Here is an 18,195-nt window from a genome sequence, read left to right on the forward strand (position 1 = left end):
GTGACGGGAGTCCCTGACGTCTCTGCCTCTGTCCCCTCATCTGCAAAGCAGTGGCTGTGACATCGTCTGTGACTGGGGCCAATCATCCATTCAGATGGAATTGACACTGTACCTTGTTCCAGGAACTTTAATATTTGTGAGAGAAAGTTCTGGCAAATACGCACCTTCCCTGGCGCTCTGCACCCCTCTGGCACAGGCAAGCAGGGCAGGCTCTGTCTCGTACTGACACTAGCACGTGCCTGCTCCCAGCGCAGGCGGCAGATCCGTTCTGTTCACAAGGACGGGCAGCAGCTGTGGCCAGGGCTGTCGGGGTGGAGGACGGAGCCGGTCCCGCCAGGAGCTGACCGGCTGGGGACGGCTGTCCGCGTGCACCCTGGCCCCATTAAGGTGGGCCTTGCAGCAGGGTAGCCTCTGCCAGAGGAGGAGGGGCCCTGGCTCCCTACCCCCTCAACGCCAGGGCCAGGGCCTCTCTTTAGGCCCGGGTGGGGCTCTCTGGAAGTCCCTAGGAGCGGGTGTGGGTCCTGGTCAGGCCTCGTGGGCAGTTTCTGGGAAAAAGATCTCTCGGCATCGCTGTACTGTATCCTGCGGAGACACCACGCTGTGGCCGACGGTCCGGGGGTCAGCGTAGATCTCAAAGTCATTTCCTCCCTACACACAAGATAAGGGCAGGGAAGACACAAACCCATGTGGTGCCTGGAGGGGTTTCCAGGGGCTAAGGCCCAGAATGCACCCTGGCATGGAGAAACCCCCTCCGCCCCCCGCCGGCTCCTGGAGCTGCCTCTTCTGCCCTCTCAGAACCAACAGGAAGCCCACCTTCTGGGCCTTCCCCAGATCTGCCCTGACTTGCTGTGTGACACGGGACAAGTGTCCAGCCAGCTCTGGGCCCCAGCCTTCCAATCTGTGTAATGGGGCTGGTGAACACTCGCTGGTCTCCAGTAGTCGCCCAGGGGCCTGTTCTGTTGCCCTGGGTCCTGGCCTTGACCTGGGGGTGATTTGGGGTGGAAAGCACCTGGGCTGAGCCATACTCACGGGGCTGGTCTCGTTCCCGAAGAAGTGAATGGTGTCAAAGCTGTCCTGGTCCAGGCTGTCCAGGCAGTAGCGCTTGTCCCAGCCCTCCGGGAAGACGTCAAAGCTGATCATGCCTCCTGCGGGGGACGGCGGGCACGGCTAACAGAGGGCAGCCCACTGGGTGAACTTGGGCAAGATCCTTCGTTCATTCACTCAACAGCCCTTGAGTGCCTACTCAGGGCCCAGCACAGGGCGTGGAGGACTCGGGGTCCTCACGAGAGTTGCGATCCAGGGGGGAGAACAGGCAGGAAACAAACCAGACCGCCTTGCAGCATGTAAGTCAGCGGGGCCGGGGGAGGGGAGCTCCCCGGCCAGCACGGCTGGGGACACCTCTCCGGGAGGGGACACTGAGCTAAGGCCTGAAGCAGAGTGGCAACTGGAGGGGAGCAGGCACCATTCCCAAGGAGAAGGGCGTGGAGTGTGCCAGCAGCAGAGAAGGCTGGGACAGGGCAGTGGGGGCGGGGGGAGCAATGCAGGCCCTGGGGACCAGGGAGGGCTGTGATCAAGGGTACAGCATGGTCTGCTCTTTAGTGAGTATCCCTCCAGACACTGGGCAGTGGGGGACGGTGGGGGACAGCTGTGTTGGGAGTCAGCCAGAGCCCGAGACGAGGCTGCTGGTGGAGATGATGTGAGCTGTGGTCAGATTCCAGAAACATTCTGGACACAGGGCCTTGGGACTTGCTAGTAGACTGCATGTAGGAAGGGGTAAGGGAGAAAAATTGAGGGAGATGGTTTGGTTTTTGACCTGAGCAACTGGGTGGGTGGTAGGGCATGGGTCGGGTTCAGGTGGGGAAGACCGGGGGCAGGGAGGCTTTCTAAGGGCGCTGGGGACTGAGACCCTGGGCTGGCTGACCCTGGGAGGCTCCAAGACCCTCCGCAGGAACCACGGGTGGACGTACCTCGGGAGAACCTCAGCCCTTTGCCGGCAAACTCTGTTTTCAGGGCTTCCACGAACTTCTCCCGGATCTTCTCCTTCTGCAGGACAGGAGGGAGCAGGCCAAGGCTCAGAGGGTGGCTGTGGGCCAGGCCCCGGGTGAGCTCAGTCTTCCAGGTGGACATCATGACCCTCCCCCCCCCCCCCCACTTTACCGATGAGGAAGCTGAGGCTCAGAGCGGTGGCTGTGCCTTGTTCAAGGTCATGCAGCCTCAGTGGCAGAGCCAGGGCCTTGAGTCCAGAAGGTCTATGACCGGACTCAGGGCCGGATCGTGCCAGCGCAGGGGTGTGGGCAGGGTATCTGGAGGAAGCCTCGGAGTGGAGGCATGAGGGGACGGGGCAGTCTGCATCCCAGGTCATAAGGTCCACCTCAGGGCAGGGCTCAGCCCTGTCGGCTCTGCCCAGCTCAACAACGCAAACCAGACACCAGAGATGGCCATGAGATGCCAAGAGCATGGGAAGCCCCGTTACTAAGTGATGGGGGGTGCTCCGATGGAGGTCAGTAGGATGCCGTGGTTCTGCCTCCCTGGCAGGCAGGGGGCCCCCGGGGAGGCCAGAGTCCCCACCAGTGGCCACTTTGCGGGGCGCAGGGTTAGAGTTAAGGGTGTCCCAGGCTCAGAATAAATGTTCCCACACGGCCCAGGATGGCTGTATCTCCTGCATCTACAGAACCAGGCTGATCACTGGACAGTGCCCGTGTCAGGTTCGGCCTCAGCAAGGACCAGCACTGTGACCTTGAGCTGGTCACTTAACGTCTGGCCTCAATGTCCTCATCTGAGGAAGGGGACTACCTGCCCTTGGGATCTGAAGGACCGAAGGAGAATAAAATATTTATATGATATCCTGGCTGGTGTAGGGCACACAGATGAGGAAGTCTGTGCCCCCCTCCAATACCAGGAGGGGGCGAACAAGAGCCTGAAAGACCAGAGGAGACCCTAGGAGCTTTGGGAAGTGTCAGACTGTCTTAGACTTCCATCTGGCCTAGTCATTGCAGCCCACGAGATGGTCACTATGCTTACCCCCATTTTACAGATGCAAAAACAGAGGCACACAGTAGTAAAGCCACTTTCCCAGGCTGCTCAGCAAGCAGGAGGTGGAGCTAGGATTGGAAACTGGGTGGCCCGAGTAGAGGCCACCTCTCAGTATGTGTGTGGGAGGGGCTCCCTGCCAAAGGTCAGTCTTAACCAACCCAAAAAGAAAAGTCTCCATGCCCATGGGCATTGCCTACTCTAAATCTTGGGACCGGAGTGCAAACAGGGGTCAGTGAGCTAGAAGGCATCCCTGCGAGTCCCACCCACCCTCAGGGAAACATCAGAGGGGAGAGCAGATGGAGTCCCAAGGTCCCAAGTTCAAATCTTTGCTCTGCAACCGATTCCTTATGTGACCTCGGCAAGGCCTTTCCCCTCTCTGAGCCTCAGTTTCCTCATTCCTAAGATGGGGAGAACACCACCTATTTCATTCATTCGGCAAATATTTCTCTCGAGCACTTGCTATGTGCTGGGCACGGGCCGGGCACAGGGGATCCAGCATGAACAGCCACAGAAATCCTGGCCCTTAAGCAGCTTAAGCTTCTGCTGGGGGAGACAGATAATAACCAAGATTTGGAAAGTAGGTGAGCGAGCGTATTAGAGGGTGGTGATGGCTGCCTGGGGAGGAATAGAGAGGAGCAGGAGGCACAGGAGGACGCACTGCTGAATGGAATGAGAAAGTGATACGTGAGCAGACGTGAAGAGGGGGAGAGGACCAGCTGAGTCTGAAGAGAGTGTGTTCCAGGCACGGCCCTGAAGCGGGAACCTGTCTCCTTTCTCTAGAATCAGCACGGAGGACACGGTTGAAGCAGAGACAGCAAGGGGGTCAGAAGGCCAGAGACGGGCCGGCAGGAAAGGCTTTGGATGGACGGACTCACTCCATCCCTGAAAGGGAAAGGTGGGAGGCAGAGCTGAGAAGCAAAGCGCAAGTCAAGGTTTAGCAGGGGCAGCCTACCCAAAGGCGAGAGAAACACTGGTATGGGCCAAGAACAGATGCAGAGAGAAGGCTGAGGGGGTGGGCAGACCCCTCAGGGCTCAGCGCAGCACAGGAGGGCCTGGGACACTGTCCCGTTGGCGAGGGGAGCGATGGAGGGACTGTAATCAGGGAGTGCATGGGGGTGGAGGTGCTTTAAAAAGGCTCCCAGGGGCGCCATTAGAGAACAGACTGCCAGGGGCTTATGGGGGAGGGGGTGGGGAGAGACGCACAAGTGAACAGATTGGAGACAACCGTGGAGACTGAATCAAGAGGCGTTACTGCTGAACCCTACATGGGTGGAAATGACACCCTAGGATGCTGGCTTGGGTAAGCGCTGGCTAGTGGAGGGAAACTAGCCATGTTGGAAAGACCCAGAAGTGCCGAGACCATGCCACATGGTAGGTGTCCTAAAGGGGGCTGGTTGAATCAGAACACCACCGTTGCCAATCCATTTCACTGATGGGAAGACAAAGAAAGGCTCACAGACGTCAAGGGACGGAGGCCCCACAGCCCGAGCTCACACAGTTGGTGGCACCTTGTCTAGTTCGGAGAACTCGATCCGCTCCTCCAGGGTGCAGCTCCGGCCGATGGGCGAGATGTTAAGCATGCCATTCCGGAACTCGATGAAAGTTCCACTGATGGTAACGGGGGTAGGAGGGAGGGCAGGGAGCCAGAGAGAAGGAGAATGGCCCTGAATTCAAATCCAGCCCCATCTGGGACCACGGCCTCCTTGGACTTCCCAGGGGACGAGAATCCATACACCAGTAAGTTGGAGCCCTGGCGCATGCAGGTTCCCTCTGAGAGACCCACCCCGTCCTCCCTCAGGACTGGGATGGGGTGGGGGGGGGCTGGATGTCGGGCTGGGAGGGGTCTCACCGCTTCTTGGGCAGCCTGAGCAGGGCCATGTAGCGGAGGCAGAAATTGATCAAGTCTTGTAGCAGCTCCTCCCCCAGGTGGCTCTGGATGGTCTGGGCAAGGAACATGGGCTCTGAGGGCGGCGGACACAGTGCCCTCCCCCAGCCCAGGACAGAGGCACCACGGGCTACACCGCTATGGAAAAGTGTCCCAGGCTGAGGCCTTGGGGGGGCACTGACCTGCTTGGAGAGCAGTCGTCCATGCTTATACTGCACTGTTCCATTCTCAGCAAACACATAATCGAACTTCTCAATGACTTCAGGGACAGGTAGAGGCCACAGAAAAAGAAAGAGTGAGACCAGGTACCCAGAGCCAAGTAGAGGGATAAAGCCCACACTCCCCAGTTTGGCATTCAAAGCCCACTTATGCCAGCCGAAACCTGCTATTCTAGGCTCTTCACCTTCAGCTTTTTTCCCCAAACAAGCCAGTCACACCTCTGGGCCTTTGCTCACACAGGTCCTTCTGCCTGGACCACCTTCCCCCACTCCAAGATCCGGCTCCCTCCTCCAGAAGCCTTCCAGGACTGCCCAGCAGAGGGCGTCATTTCTGCTCGATGCTCCCACAGCCCCACCATCCAGGGGCTTCCATCGCTGGTTGCAAGGGGTGGGGTGGGGGGATTTTCAGCTCTGGCTGTCACATAAGTGGCTGGAGGGTGTGGGAGGAGGAGGGTCAGGGGGCACAGCCAGGAGGCTGCTGTAGGGTCTAGGTGGGAAGCGATCACCTGGACAATGGAGGGGCAGTGGAGATTCTTCTAGACTTGCTGGAGAATGCATGAGGGGGTGGGGAAAAGGGAAAAGTCAAGTAAGTTTCTGGTTTTGAGAACTGGTGGGATCTGCCCTAACTGACGCTCTGGGTCCCAAACAACTTCCTGAGCGACTTCAGAATCCTTCTCTGTTAAATGAGATAACCAAGCCCATCCGAAAGTGTGGTGGGGAGGAGAAAATGAAAAGAAGTTAACCTAGGGCCATTTTCAGCAATGGTAGTCATTCCTAACTAGTGTGATTTCAGGCGCCAGGGGCCACCGACTGGGCCAGCCAGGCATAACCATGCGCATTTTAAAGATGAGGAAATTGGAGACTCAGCAAAGAGAGCGGAGAATGTGAACTACTCCAGGAAGGGCAAGATTCTACCTGCTTTGTTCTCTGCTGTTTCTCCAAAGACTGGCACAGTGCCTGGCTCATGGTAGGTGCTGTGAATCGGTGAGGGAAGTATTTGGCTCTTTCCTCTACTTCCTCTGCGGCACAGAATCGGGGCTGGGTCTTTGAAGGCACGTGGGTCCAGGGACCTCTTGAGCACCCTACTCTCTGCACCCCCATCCCGACTGCAGAACTGGCTCTGGGTGCTCCTCTTACCTTCATCTCCGTCTCCCAGCTGCTCTGCAATCTTAGAGTAGTCCGAGCCGCCCACCACACCGATCTGAACCCTAGTTCGCAGCTTCTGCAGGAAGGCAGCCACCTCAGGGTCAATTTTCTGCAGGGACAGATTTCTGACCGTCAGCATGTCTGGGACCTCTGTTCAATCCTCACTTGGTGCTCAGAATCCAGGGAGCTCATGTTCCATTTGAATCTGAGGTAGTTCAAGGCTTAGAACCCAGACTCAAAATGAGATGTAACAGGTTTAGAAAGTCTCTCAACTGCAGGATGATCTTGAACAATGGGTTTTGCTTTCTTTGCCTTACTTGTCCCATCTATAAAATGGGGGATCACAGGGGCGCCTGGGCGGCTTAGTCAGTTAAGCGTCCGACTTTCGCTTAGGTCATGATCTCGCGGTTCGTGGGTTCGAGCCCCGCGTCGGGCTCTGTGCTGACTGCCAGCTCAGAGCCTGGAGCCTGTTTCGGAATCTGTGACTCCCTCTCTCTCTGACCCTCCCCTGCTCACGCTGTCTCTCTCTCTCTCTCCTAGAAATAAATAAAACATTAAAAAAAAATGGGGCATCAAAGTAGCAACCACATGAAGGCGGTCTCTACCAAGATTCAATGATTTGGGGATCCAGAGTGCTTGGAAATGAACAAGCAATTAACTGGTGACTAATCACGTGAAGCTTCCCCACCAAGGAAATGCAGACTAATGAGTTACACTTCATGTTTTCAAACTTTCAGCTCTTTAAAGCCGACAATATCTATACTAAATAATGATGTCAAATGCTGCCTGTTGGAGTATAAACTGGTGCAGGCATTTCGGAAGGTCATTTGGCCAGATCTATGAAAACTTAAAAATGTGTGTGCCCTGTCACCCAGAACTTCCGCTTCTCTGGCCTGGATGTATACGGAGGTCTCCTGGGGTATGGTTATAATAGTGAAAACCTGCAAACAACTCATAGGCTCGTCAATCAGAGAAGGGTAGATATCTGCTCTGAAATACTACACTGTGGTTACACAGAATAAGGCAGGCCTATGCTTCCAATATGGGAGAGTCCCGACACATGCCGTTAACTGTCAAAATCAAGTTCCAGGAACGCACACACAGTATGATACCACTCATTAAAAAAAAAAAAAGCCTCACAAAACAATGCTTAATATTTGCTCTGAGCAAACAGATCTAGATGACGGTCTGGAAGAAGCCACAGGAGAGGCAGAGGCAACCACCTTTCTTTCAGGAGGGGATGGGCCAGGGATCCTGACATAGTCAGCAGGGACTTTAGCCTTCTCTGTTGTGTTTTCATTCCTTACAAGAGAATGTGTTTATGAAGACGTGTATAATTAAAAATTAACTTTTATTGGGGCACGTGGGTGGCTCAGTGGGTTAAGTGTCCTACTTCAGCTCAGGTCATGATCTCATGGTTCGTGAGTTCAAGCTGGCGTGGGGCTCTGTGCTGTCAGTGCAGAGCCGGATCCTGTCTCCTCTCTCTCTTGGTCCCTTCCCGGCTAGCGCACTCTCTCTCTCTCTCTCAAAAATAAATAGGGGCGCCTGGGTGGCTTAGTCGGTTGAGCGACTTTCGCTTAGGTCATGATCTCACGGTTTGTGGGTTCGAGCCCCGCGTCGGGCTCTGTGCTGACTGCCAGCTCAGAGCCTGGAGCCTGTTTCAGAGTCTGTCACTCCCTCTCTCTCTGACCCTGCCCTGTCACGCGGTCTCTCTCTCTCTCTCCTAGAAAAAAAAAAATTAAAAAAAAATTGCTTTAAAAAAAATAAATAAACATTAGGGATGCCTGGGTGGCTTAGTTGGTTGAGCGACCAAGTTCATCGCAGGTCATGATTTCACAGTTCGCGTTCAAGCTCTGCATCAGGCTCTGTGCTGACAGCTCAGAGCCTGGAGCCTGCTTCAGATGGTCTCCCTCTCTCTCTGCCCCTCCCTGCTCACAGTCTGTGTGTGTGTCTCTCTCTAAGAAAATTAACTTTTCTTTTTTAGTTTGTGTATTTCTTTTTCTAGGAATCTCTACACTGTGTGGGGCTAGAACTTAGGACCCCCATATCAAGAGGTGCATGCTCTTCTAACTGAGCCAGCCAGGCGCCCCAAAAATTAACTTTTAAAAAGCACGAAGGATAGGGCTTGGCATAAACTGTGGAGGACAGCAATAACACACTGTTTTTGTACAGGCTGATGGGTCAGTGGAGCAAAGGGTCAGAGGGAGGGGTTGGGCCTGTGCCTTCAACCTGCCACCCTCCCTTCATTGGGCTCTGGGGGCACAAGGAGGAATCTGGCTGTCCTGCCTCTAGCAGCTCCCAGGGTCCTCAGGGATGGCAGAAAAGAGGCCAGGGCCCTCCAATAGGGAAGGGGGGGGGTCATTCAGGACCTAAAAGGGGAGGCTAAGACCTGGGTTTCCATCAGCCTCTGCCCTGCAACCCAGCCCTACTGGCTCCCTGCTCTAGGGGATCTTAATTGTTCCTTAGGGCCCCAGAATGGAGTAGAATACCCTTACGGCCTAAATAAAAGAGGCCTGCTTATTTATGTACCCAGCGGGTGAGGATCGGTCTGGGGGCTCATCTAGGGTGAGATCCAAAGCTAGAAAAACCGAGCGTGGAGCAGAGTTTGGATCAACATGGTGACAAGCCTTTTAACGAGTGGTACTCCCACCCTCCCTGTGCCACAGTATGTTCAGTGACCAGGCTAGGCCTGGGGATTCTCACCTCCAGGTGGGCGGAGCCCAAAACTCAATCGAAAAGGTACCGAAGCCTTACCTCCCTCCGTAACCAGGGGTGGGAGGTAAAGTGGGTGAGGAGCTTGAGAAAATAGACCTCCGCCCAGGCCTGTAAAGGTCTGGTGGGATGGCTCCAAGAGACCCCCGAATCCCACTAGGTGGCGACTCTGATGCTTGGTTGCTCGTAGAGGGCTCTGGGCTAGGGCTCTAGAGCCCTGGGCTCAGACGCCAGCTCTGGGCTACAGGTGCATCCTAAGGCGCGGGAGCCGGGGCTGGAGAGGCGGGGGCGTCTGGGGACCAGGCCTCCGCGAGAGGAAGCCTGAGCGGGAGCAGCAAAGCTAGGTCCCCGCTCGCAGCCTCCTCCCTCCTGAATCCCACCCGCCCCGACGCTCCCGGGCAGAAGGTGAGCGCAGACGCTCGGGGGAATGTGACATACGCGACCGGGTCCCCATCACTCCCAGTGGGCGGCCCTGGTTAGGGGCCAGGTACCCGGGCATCCCACACTCGGTCCTGGGCTGTCACGCCGCTGCAGGCCCCACTTTCGGCCTCTGTCCGCGTGACACTCCCGACGGGAGCTGCTGAACGTCAGGGCCTTACCTGGCGAGCCGGCGTGAGGGTCCCATCCACGTCAAACAGGCAGAGAACGCGCTCCTTCCTGCGGGCGCCCTCAGTGGTGGCCGCCATGGCTGCAACTCCGCGCGCGCGGCAGAGGGCTGCGGTGCGGCCGCCGGGGCCGAGTCCGAGAGAGGCTAGACTAGGCGGGGCCTGGGGGGCGGGGCCTGGGGGGCGGGGCCAGGGAGTGATCTAGGCGGGAGAAGGACTGTCCCGACGGGGCGGGGGCGGGGCCTGAGCCGACGCATGAAGGATGATTCTGATTGCACCAGGCGGGCAGGGGGCGGGCATTGGGTGGAGCAGAGAGCGGCAGGCTGGTCTGATGGTTCCAAACCAGACGTGGGCGGGGCCTAAGCCTGGGCCCGGCGGGAAGTGAGGGATAGAACCCGGAAGAGAGGAGCGGGGCCGGGGTTGGACCTCGGCGGGAAGATTCTGATTGCATCTGATCTGGGGTGGCGGGACGGGGGCGGAGCCTCAAACCCTGCAGTGCTGTGAAGGGGCGGGACTCCAACAACCTGAGCTGTCCCCGAGTCTCCCCGCCCGCTGTCAATCACTCCATGACTCACCCGTTCCTTGCTAATGCCTTTGCCCTACAAATCTTAAGCTTTATGTAATCTGATGGCCTTTGCTCGGGCTCTGGACTTTACCAGATGATGGCCTTCACGGACCAATACTCCTCCCGCTGTCATTCTGTCCACCCCGTGAGCCTAGCTCATGGTCCACCTCCTTCAAGAAACCTGTCTGGATCCCACTATTCACAATTATTTAACCATCACGTTGACTTTGTGATCAGTTCTAGATTGTCTTCCCAGCTCCACCACTATGTGACTTCGGACAAGTCAGTTTACCACTCCGAGGCTTTGTGTTTCCATCTGTAAAATGGGAAGAATACCGCCTACTCTGTAGGGTTGCTGTGCATATGCAAAGAAATAATAAATGCAAAAGAGCCCACATAGTACCTGGCACACAGCAGGCCTATTCCAAAGGAGAATTTGTATAGATGTGTTTGATACCGTTACTGATTGGCTCAGTCGGTTAAGCGTCGACTTCAGCTCAGGTCATGATCTTGCAGTTTGTGAGTTCGAGCCCCGCCTCGGGCTCTGTGCTAACAGCTCAGAGCCTGGAGCCTGCTTCAGATCCTGTGTCTCCCTCTCTCTCTGCCCTTCACCTGGTTGCGCTCTGTCTCTCAAAAATAAACATTAAAGAAATTTAATAAAATAAAAATAGGTATGGCATGTCACAATTCTTAAAAATGGGCCTCCGAGTCAGCAATTTAACTTGTAGAAAATAAGGGAAAATGGGGATTGGTTAAATTATGATCTATTTATGAGATGAAGTGCCACGAAGCCATAAAAATCTGTGTTGTAGAATATTTAAAGTGGAAAAACCATTGTAATGGAAAGCAGCAGGCTGTCTCTGGGTGCTGGTATTATGGAGAATTTCAAAGTTTTTCTTCCCTTGAAATGCATTGACTACAGCATCCTCTTCTCCAAGATTCTATTTTGGCTTCCTTCCATACTGCCAGAGCCCACCCCTGCCTCCCTCTGTGCTCCCAGGGTGTACCATTAGGTTTGGGAGTATGCCTGGGTGGGCATTTTTGCTGCATCCGCTATTCTTGCCAATGCTTGTGATGAAATTTTGGGGTGATGGGAGGCTTGTGGGGTCCAGAGCCAATGGCTAAGAAAGAATTCTTGAAGACGCCTTTGGTGCAAAAAGGTGATTTTATTTATTAAGGCATGAGGACAGGACCCATGGGCACAGAAGAGCTGCACTGCAAGTGTGGGGAGTGACCCTTTTATAGAGTGGGGGAAATACAGTCAGGAGAGAGTTTCCAGAGACTTTCATATGCTAAAGACTCACTGGAGGCCTAGCTATTGTCAAATTAAGGTTGTTTTTCCCTCTAGCAAAGCATTAACCTTGACAGCAGGGAGTTCCTGGACTTTAGGCCATTGATGGAATTGCCTTTTTCAGGTGGACTGGTGGAGGCTTAACTGTTTAACCATTTATGTTTTTATCCTTTCCTGTTTTGGGGCAGCTGGGAGTGTCCAAGGAATAGAATACCTGTCCTACCTGGGAAGGGAGGGGAGGTGCTAGCTTGTACTTGGCCCTCAGCTTGCCTCAAGCTCCCTCATCACTGTGATCAGCTCTGGCAGTCTAGGCCATGCAAAAACACACATCCACACACCTATAAGTGGCACTTAAGTGCACAATGCTTTTGATAGTTTTGTTCTGTTGTCTTGGTAGCTGCGGTGCCCTAGGAAGATCTGATATACTTTGAAGTGTTGGCGTTCTGAGCCAAAGGCCAAGAAAGAATTCTTGAGACGTCTTCGGTGCAAGCATGTGTTTTTATTATAGCACAGGGATAGGACCCATGGGCAGAAAGAGCCAGAACGGGGTTGTGAGGAGTAACTGGTTATATACTTTGGGGTTTGGGGGAGGTAAAGACAAAGGGAAGTTTTTTTGTTTGTTTGTTTGTTTACAAATAGTTTATTGTCAAGTTGGTTTCCATATAACACCCAGTGCTCATCCCCACAAGTGCCCTCCTCCATGCCCATCTACCCCCACCCATCAGTCCTCAGTTTGTTCTCAGCATTCAGGAGTCTCTCACAGTTTGCCTCTCTCCCTTTCCCCCACCATTTCCGCCCTTCTTCTCCCCCTTGTTCCTCAGTTAAGTTCCTCCTAATCCTCCTATACATGCAAACATATGGTATTTGTCCTTCTCTGCCTGACTTATTTCGCTCAGCAGAACACCCTCAAGTTCCATCCATGTTTCTACACATGGCCAGATTTCATTCTTTCTCATTGCCATGTAGTATTCCATTGTATAGATAAACCACATCTTCTTGATCCATTCGTCCGCTGATGGACACTTAGGCTCTTTCCATGTTTTGGCTATTGTTGAGAGTGCTGCTATGAACATTGGGGTACATGTGCTCCTATGCATCAGCACTCCTGTATCCCTTGGGTAAATTCCTAGCAGTGACAAAGGGAAGTTTCCAAAAGGACTTTCCTATGCTAAAGAAGATTCCCAGGATCTAGAAAGCCTAGCTATTGTCAAGCCATGGTTGTTTTTCCCTCTAACAAAGCATTAACATTGAGACAGTTGGGACTGCCAGAAGGAATGCCTGTCTCAAGGATTTGTCAGTGGGCTGCAGGTTACAAGGAAATTTAATTTTGTCTACATTTCCTTTTGCCTTTGTTCTCATCAGATCGTTAGAGGCAGAGTTCGAGAAAACTGCAGTTTGGTCCCTGCTGACTATAAGGACTTGGACAGGTCATCTTTCCTGTTTCTTTATCTACATAATGGGGATGTAATCCCCACCTGATAGGACTATGAACAGTGAGATAGGAATAACCATTATTTATTGACCCCTTACTATGTGCTGGCCATCACATTGGACAGAAGCTCTAGAAGATATTGTCTCCACTTGGTGAAGAAAAAGGGATGTACACAAGGCGATATAAAGCACCAGGCAGGCCTGCCGGGCTGAGACCGGGTGAATGGGTAAGGTGATTACCTGCCACAGGCAAAACAACAGGAGGACACCAAAATAAACATCAAAATAGGTGGCATTTGGGGCACCTGGGTGGCTTAGTCGGTTAAGCTTCCGACTTTCGCTTAGGTCATGATCTTGCAGTTCGTGGGTTCGAGGCCTGCGTCAGGCTCTGTGCTGACTGCCAGCTCAGAGCCTGGAGCCTGTTTCAGTCTGTGACTCCCTCTCTCTCTGACCCTCCTCTGCTCACACTGTCTCTCTCTCTCTCCTAAAAATAAATAAAACATTAAAAAAAAAAATAGGTGGCATTTTAATTTTTTCTTTCTAATTTACTATTTTTAAAAACCAAAATTAATGCAAAATAATTCATGATGAGCAAAATATCAGAAAAAATGTAAAAGGCAAGATCAATAATTGCTCCCTGCTGAGGAGCCATAGTCAAGCCCGGCAAAAGAAAAAAACCTGTTGTGTGTGTTTTTTTTTTCCCAGGCCCTGTGCCAGAGTTTGGTTCATTCATTAAACAAATGTGTTTGGGGCACACACTGTTCTGGATTCCGGGAATACTGTAGAGAACAAAACAAGGGCCTTGCCTTCAAGAAGCTTTCATTTTCTGGGGGCGCCTGGGTGACTAGGTGGTTAAGCATCCGACTTCGGCTTAGGTCATGATCTCACGGTTCGTGGGTTCGAGCCCTGTGTCCGGCTCTATGCTGACAGCTAGCCCAGAGCCTGGAGCCTGCTTCAGATTTTGTGTCTCCCTCTCTCTCTGACACTCCCAGCTCATGCTGTCTCTCTCTCTCTCAGAAATAAATAAAAACATTAAAAAAAAAAAAGAAGCTTTTGTTTTCTGTTGGATACTGACCGCAAGCAGAGCCATCTCTGTGGGAAGGAACACCCAACTCGTTCTCTTGCTTTTACTGCTCCATCCAGATCTGGTCCCTGGGACTCTGGGCACTGGTGATGAGTGAGCTTAAGGCAAGCTCAGGGCAAAGCACAAACTAGCATACACGCGCCCCCCACCCCCACCCCATGGGATGCCAATGACATTCCTCAGGCACTTCTGGCTGCCCTAAAGCTCAGAGAAGGAAAAAAACAAAAAATTAACTGATAGAGATCACAGTAATGCCAGACAGGAGTCACCAACAGTTTATTTACAAATGTTTTAGTAAATTACAAGAAAAAGGCCATCTTATCAATAGCCTGATCTCCAGAAACCTATAGACTCAGTTTCCTGGAGCCCCAACATCACCCTCCATAGTGATCTGGGAAACAAAGGCAAGAAGGAAATGGTAAATAAATTACGTTTCTTTGTAACCTTCAGCCCACTGGCAAATACTTGAGGCAAATACAGAGCATAGCATTTCTCTAGGAACTCCCTACGGTCTTGATGTTCATGCCTTACTAGAGGGAAAACAACCTCAGCTTGACTATGGCAAGGCCTCCGTATCTTCGGAGTCCTCTTTGGCATATGAAGGTCCTTTTCAAGGCCTGCCTTGACCTCCCCTAACTCATGGTATATAAACAGTCACTTTCACAATCCCAGTGCAGTTCTTTCCGCCCGTGGGTTCTGTCCCTGTGCTTTAATAAAATCACGTTTTTGCACCAAAGCCAAATCAAGTATTCTTTCCTGGCCGTCACTTCCGGATCCCCACCATTCAACCCCATCACTGACAGGGCCAGAGACCCCTCTCAGTGCCCAGCTAGCTAGTATAGAGCCGGTGGGTGGGGCTGGAATTGCCTAAATTAGTCTCACATCTCACGGCCAATACCTACCTGTTCCATTGCCCAGGAATTCCTAGGAACTGGTTAAATGCAGATACCCGGGCCCCACCCCTGCTGCTGGGCTCCAGAAGCTGTAGGAGGGGGTGCACAGGACAGGACAGGTTCTTGTCGCCTGTGGATTGGGTCCACACAAACGCAAACAAAGCTAAGCCCTGAACAATAGCGCATCTGTAGTGAATTGGTTTCCTCAGAAAAACCTTTCACAGTCTCTTCCAGAATTCTCACCTAAACCCGTTTCACTGAAACCAGGGAGGCGGAGTGAGTTGCCCTGAGGCACAAATCCAGGAGGACCAGATGGAGTAGCTCTGTGGCCTCCAGTGTGTCCCTTTAAGAGGGAGGCTCGTCCCTGGCAACTGGTACTCAGATGGGGCCCTGGAGAGGCCCTAGGGAGAGGCAGAAGTAGCACTGGGGGAACTGGGACTTTAGAGACTGGTCAGAGAGCCTTTTTAGAGCACCAAAGGAAGCAAGTCTGAAGACAGGGTGCCTGAGACCCTGGGCTGGAAGGATCCTGCTCAAAAAGGAAAGCTCTGGCTCTTTGGGGCCGGGCTTTTGAGATTTGGAGGTTCGTGGCTTCCATATTTGGTTTGGACAGTGCAGCTCCTACTCTGGGCATTTCACTTACTTTTGCCAAGAACCCTTTGAGGTGAGTACGTTTCTATCAATTTCTTGAGGTAGGTACTGACATCAGAGCGGTGACGTTGGCTTCCCAGGATCACAGCATGAGCAGAATTCACATTAAGGTCTGTTCCTCTAAAGCCCATGCTTTTCCCTGCCCCCTTGGTGGAAGGCCAGCTGTCAACATGTGCTGAGTGAATATGGGAGGTGTTGATTCTCTTTTTCCCTATCTGGGGTGTGACTTTTTTTTAGAGAGAGCACTAGCGATGAGCAGGGGAGGGAGAGAACCTTAAGCAGGGTCCATGGACGCAGGGCTCAATCTCACAACTGTGAGATCATGAGCTGGCCAAAATCAAGAGCCAGACACTTAACCTACTGAGCCACCCACGTGCCCCTGGAGTGTGACTCTTTCAGGGTGGCAGTCCCAGCCTGAGGGACAGCCTTGATACAGTGTGCATACAGGCAGACTGACGGTTCCTGGGGCTGTCCCTCTGCAGCCAGGTGAACTTGGGCACGTCCCTCTCACTCTCTGAGGCTGTTCCTCACCTATAAATGGGGCTACCGCTGCCAGCCTCTCCCAGGCTGTGGGGAAGATGAGGGGGTGCAAGAAAGGAGCTGTGCTAAAAGAGGCTTTGCAAAGAACAGTCAGGGCTGGTTGCTGGTTCTAATTCCCTCTTAGTTTAGGGGCAGCAGGAGTTTGGGGGAGATTGTGGATCTGGACCTTTTTCCTCCATATTTTAAAAAGTCTTCAGGACTTACATTGTTTTCACAATAAACAAGTCCATTGCATTTAAATAAGCAGAAGGCGCATGCTCAGAGGTGTTGTTTGTGGAGGGGGTGGAGGCTGTTGCTGGGTTGGCATAGGGCCCTTTGGGGCCAAAGGCAGTGGGGACAGGGATGACACTGCCCCACCTGGAGGTGGGGAGCAGGGATGACAGCTCTCCCTCCCTCTCTACACCTGGGGTTAGTAATCTCTGTGGATCAGAGCTCAGCCCTGGGACTGAGAACGTGGACTAGTCACTCCTCATCTCTGGAGTCATGGGCAGGGAGACGAGTTCTGCTTCCCAGGAGGGGTGGTAGAGACGATCTCATCCATAGTCTTTATTCTACAGATGCAGAAGCAGAGGCCCATAGAGAGGGAGATCTTGATGAGGGTCATTTGAGTCAAAAGGTCAATCCAGGTGGGTTTGTATCCAAGTCTAGGGTTAAATTTTTATGGCCTACCCTCCCCTTCAATGTCCGCCCTCAAGGGATGCTGGCCCTGTGCCAGGTCCTGTGCTGGGCTTGGGCACTCAGGTGATCACAGCCAGACCCTACCCCTGGAGGGTGCCCGAGCTAGTGGGAGCCTGCCAGGAAGCACCCACAGGAGGAGGGGTCTGCTCTGGGGTGGAGAGAAGTCAGAAAGGTATTGTAGAGGAAATGCTGGAGCTGGGCCTTTAGCTCTGAGAAGGGGGCTGCTCTGAGTTGGGGAGAGATGATCCAGGTCCAACAAACAGTAATTGAAGCTGGAGGTGGATACTGTTTGCAGTGACAGCGGCCTATGCTTATAGCAGGCTATGGGGACGCTGGACATGTCCAGGGACAAATTTAGGAAGGGCCTTGATAAATGTGAGAACAATTGGACTGTTATTCTGTGGGCTTCTTGGGGGGGCGGTTACAGAGTGGTTGAGGTGTATAGGGAGCATGTGGCTGGGGTAGGTGAGACTAGCCCTTTGGGGGTGGGCTGGGCCCTGAGCACATCCGCAGCGCCACCTGGTGTCCACCTCTCTCACTGCAGCGTGACTTTGCAGGGCTTTCTCCAGCGGAGCCAAACTGTGGAGCAGAGATCTAAGCAGGGGACTCTGGGCTCCCAGGCAACCCTTCAAGACCAGGGTCAGTCCCAGAAGTCCTGCCCCCTCCCAAAGCAGCCAGGCTCCGTGGTCAAGGGGTCACATTCAGTGATGTGCCAGACCCCTCCTGCGTCTTTGCTGCCCTCTCAGGCCAGCGCCCCCATGAGTGTGAGGAGACACGGGTCTCACGGTCCAACCCACCTGCCCAGGCAGGCATCCTTCTACACCACGATCCCATTCCAGAGCAGGTCTGGCCTCCACGCACACGACTGTGATGAGCTGCCTACTCTTACCTAATGGTTCCCTCGAGCTTTGGGGAAAATTCTGCTGGAATCTTCTCTCTTTAGAGCTTCCTCTATCCAATTCGACCAGGCACCATCACTCCCTCCTTGGTGGTACTCTTTCCACCTTGCTGGGGCTGTGCACATCTTCACTACGTGCTGAGAGCAAAGGCAGGTACCACACAGCACGCCCAGCATGAGCGTCTTTAATCCACAGAAATCTCTGCAAAGATGCTCACTAAATCCAATACCTCTTAGGATGATGGGATTGCAGAGGATTTTTTCCTCTCATCTTTTTTTTTTGGTTTCTCCTCTCATACATTTTTTTTTTTTTTGGTTTCTCCAATTTAAAATCTTTTTTTTTTTTTTTTTTTTACAAATAGTTTATTGTCAAGTTGGTTTCCATATAACACCCAGTGCTCATCCCCACAAGTGCCCTCCTCCATGCCTACATTTTCTAAATATATAACATAACCAAAACAAATACATTTTGGAAAAAACACGTGAAGAAATCTAAGCAGACCCCACATCAAAGCTGGAGGAGCTCAGCTAAAGCTCATGGACGCAGGATGAGGGCTGACACTGGCTG

General features: G+C 53.1%; 1 protein-coding gene and 1 long non-coding RNA gene across 2 annotated transcripts; one reads left to right on the top strand and one right to left on the bottom strand.

The window, feature by feature from the left end:
* Positions 1 to 109: 109 nt before the first annotated feature.
* On the bottom strand, positions 110 to 9,734 carry PMM1 (phosphomannomutase 1). The gene is made up of 8 exons (XM_039237553.1): positions 9,594 to 9,734; positions 6,274 to 6,391; positions 5,101 to 5,177; positions 4,883 to 4,974; positions 4,542 to 4,641; positions 1,968 to 2,043; positions 1,030 to 1,145; positions 110 to 648 (listed from the first exon to the last, which is right to left on the bottom strand). Exons 1-8 carry the CDS (start codon positions 9,678 to 9,680, stop codon positions 526 to 528), a joined length of 789 nt encoding a protein of 262 aa, XP_039093484.1. The 5' UTR covers positions 9,681 to 9,734; the 3' UTR covers positions 110 to 525.
* On the top strand, positions 4,648 to 7,415 carry LOC120235316. Its single transcript, XR_005529377.1, has 2 exons — positions 4,648 to 4,770; positions 6,823 to 7,415. It is a non-coding gene; the product is annotated as an uncharacterized LOC120235316 (long non-coding RNA).
* Positions 9,735 to 18,195: the final 8,461 nt, after the last annotated feature.

This window comes from Hyaena hyaena, unplaced genomic scaffold (genome assembly GCF_003009895.1).
Source record: "Hyaena hyaena isolate Hyena2069 unplaced genomic scaffold, ASM300989v1 scaffold_4, whole genome shotgun sequence".
In the NCBI taxonomy this organism is placed as follows: Eukaryota; Metazoa; Chordata; class Mammalia; order Carnivora; family Hyaenidae; genus Hyaena; species Hyaena hyaena.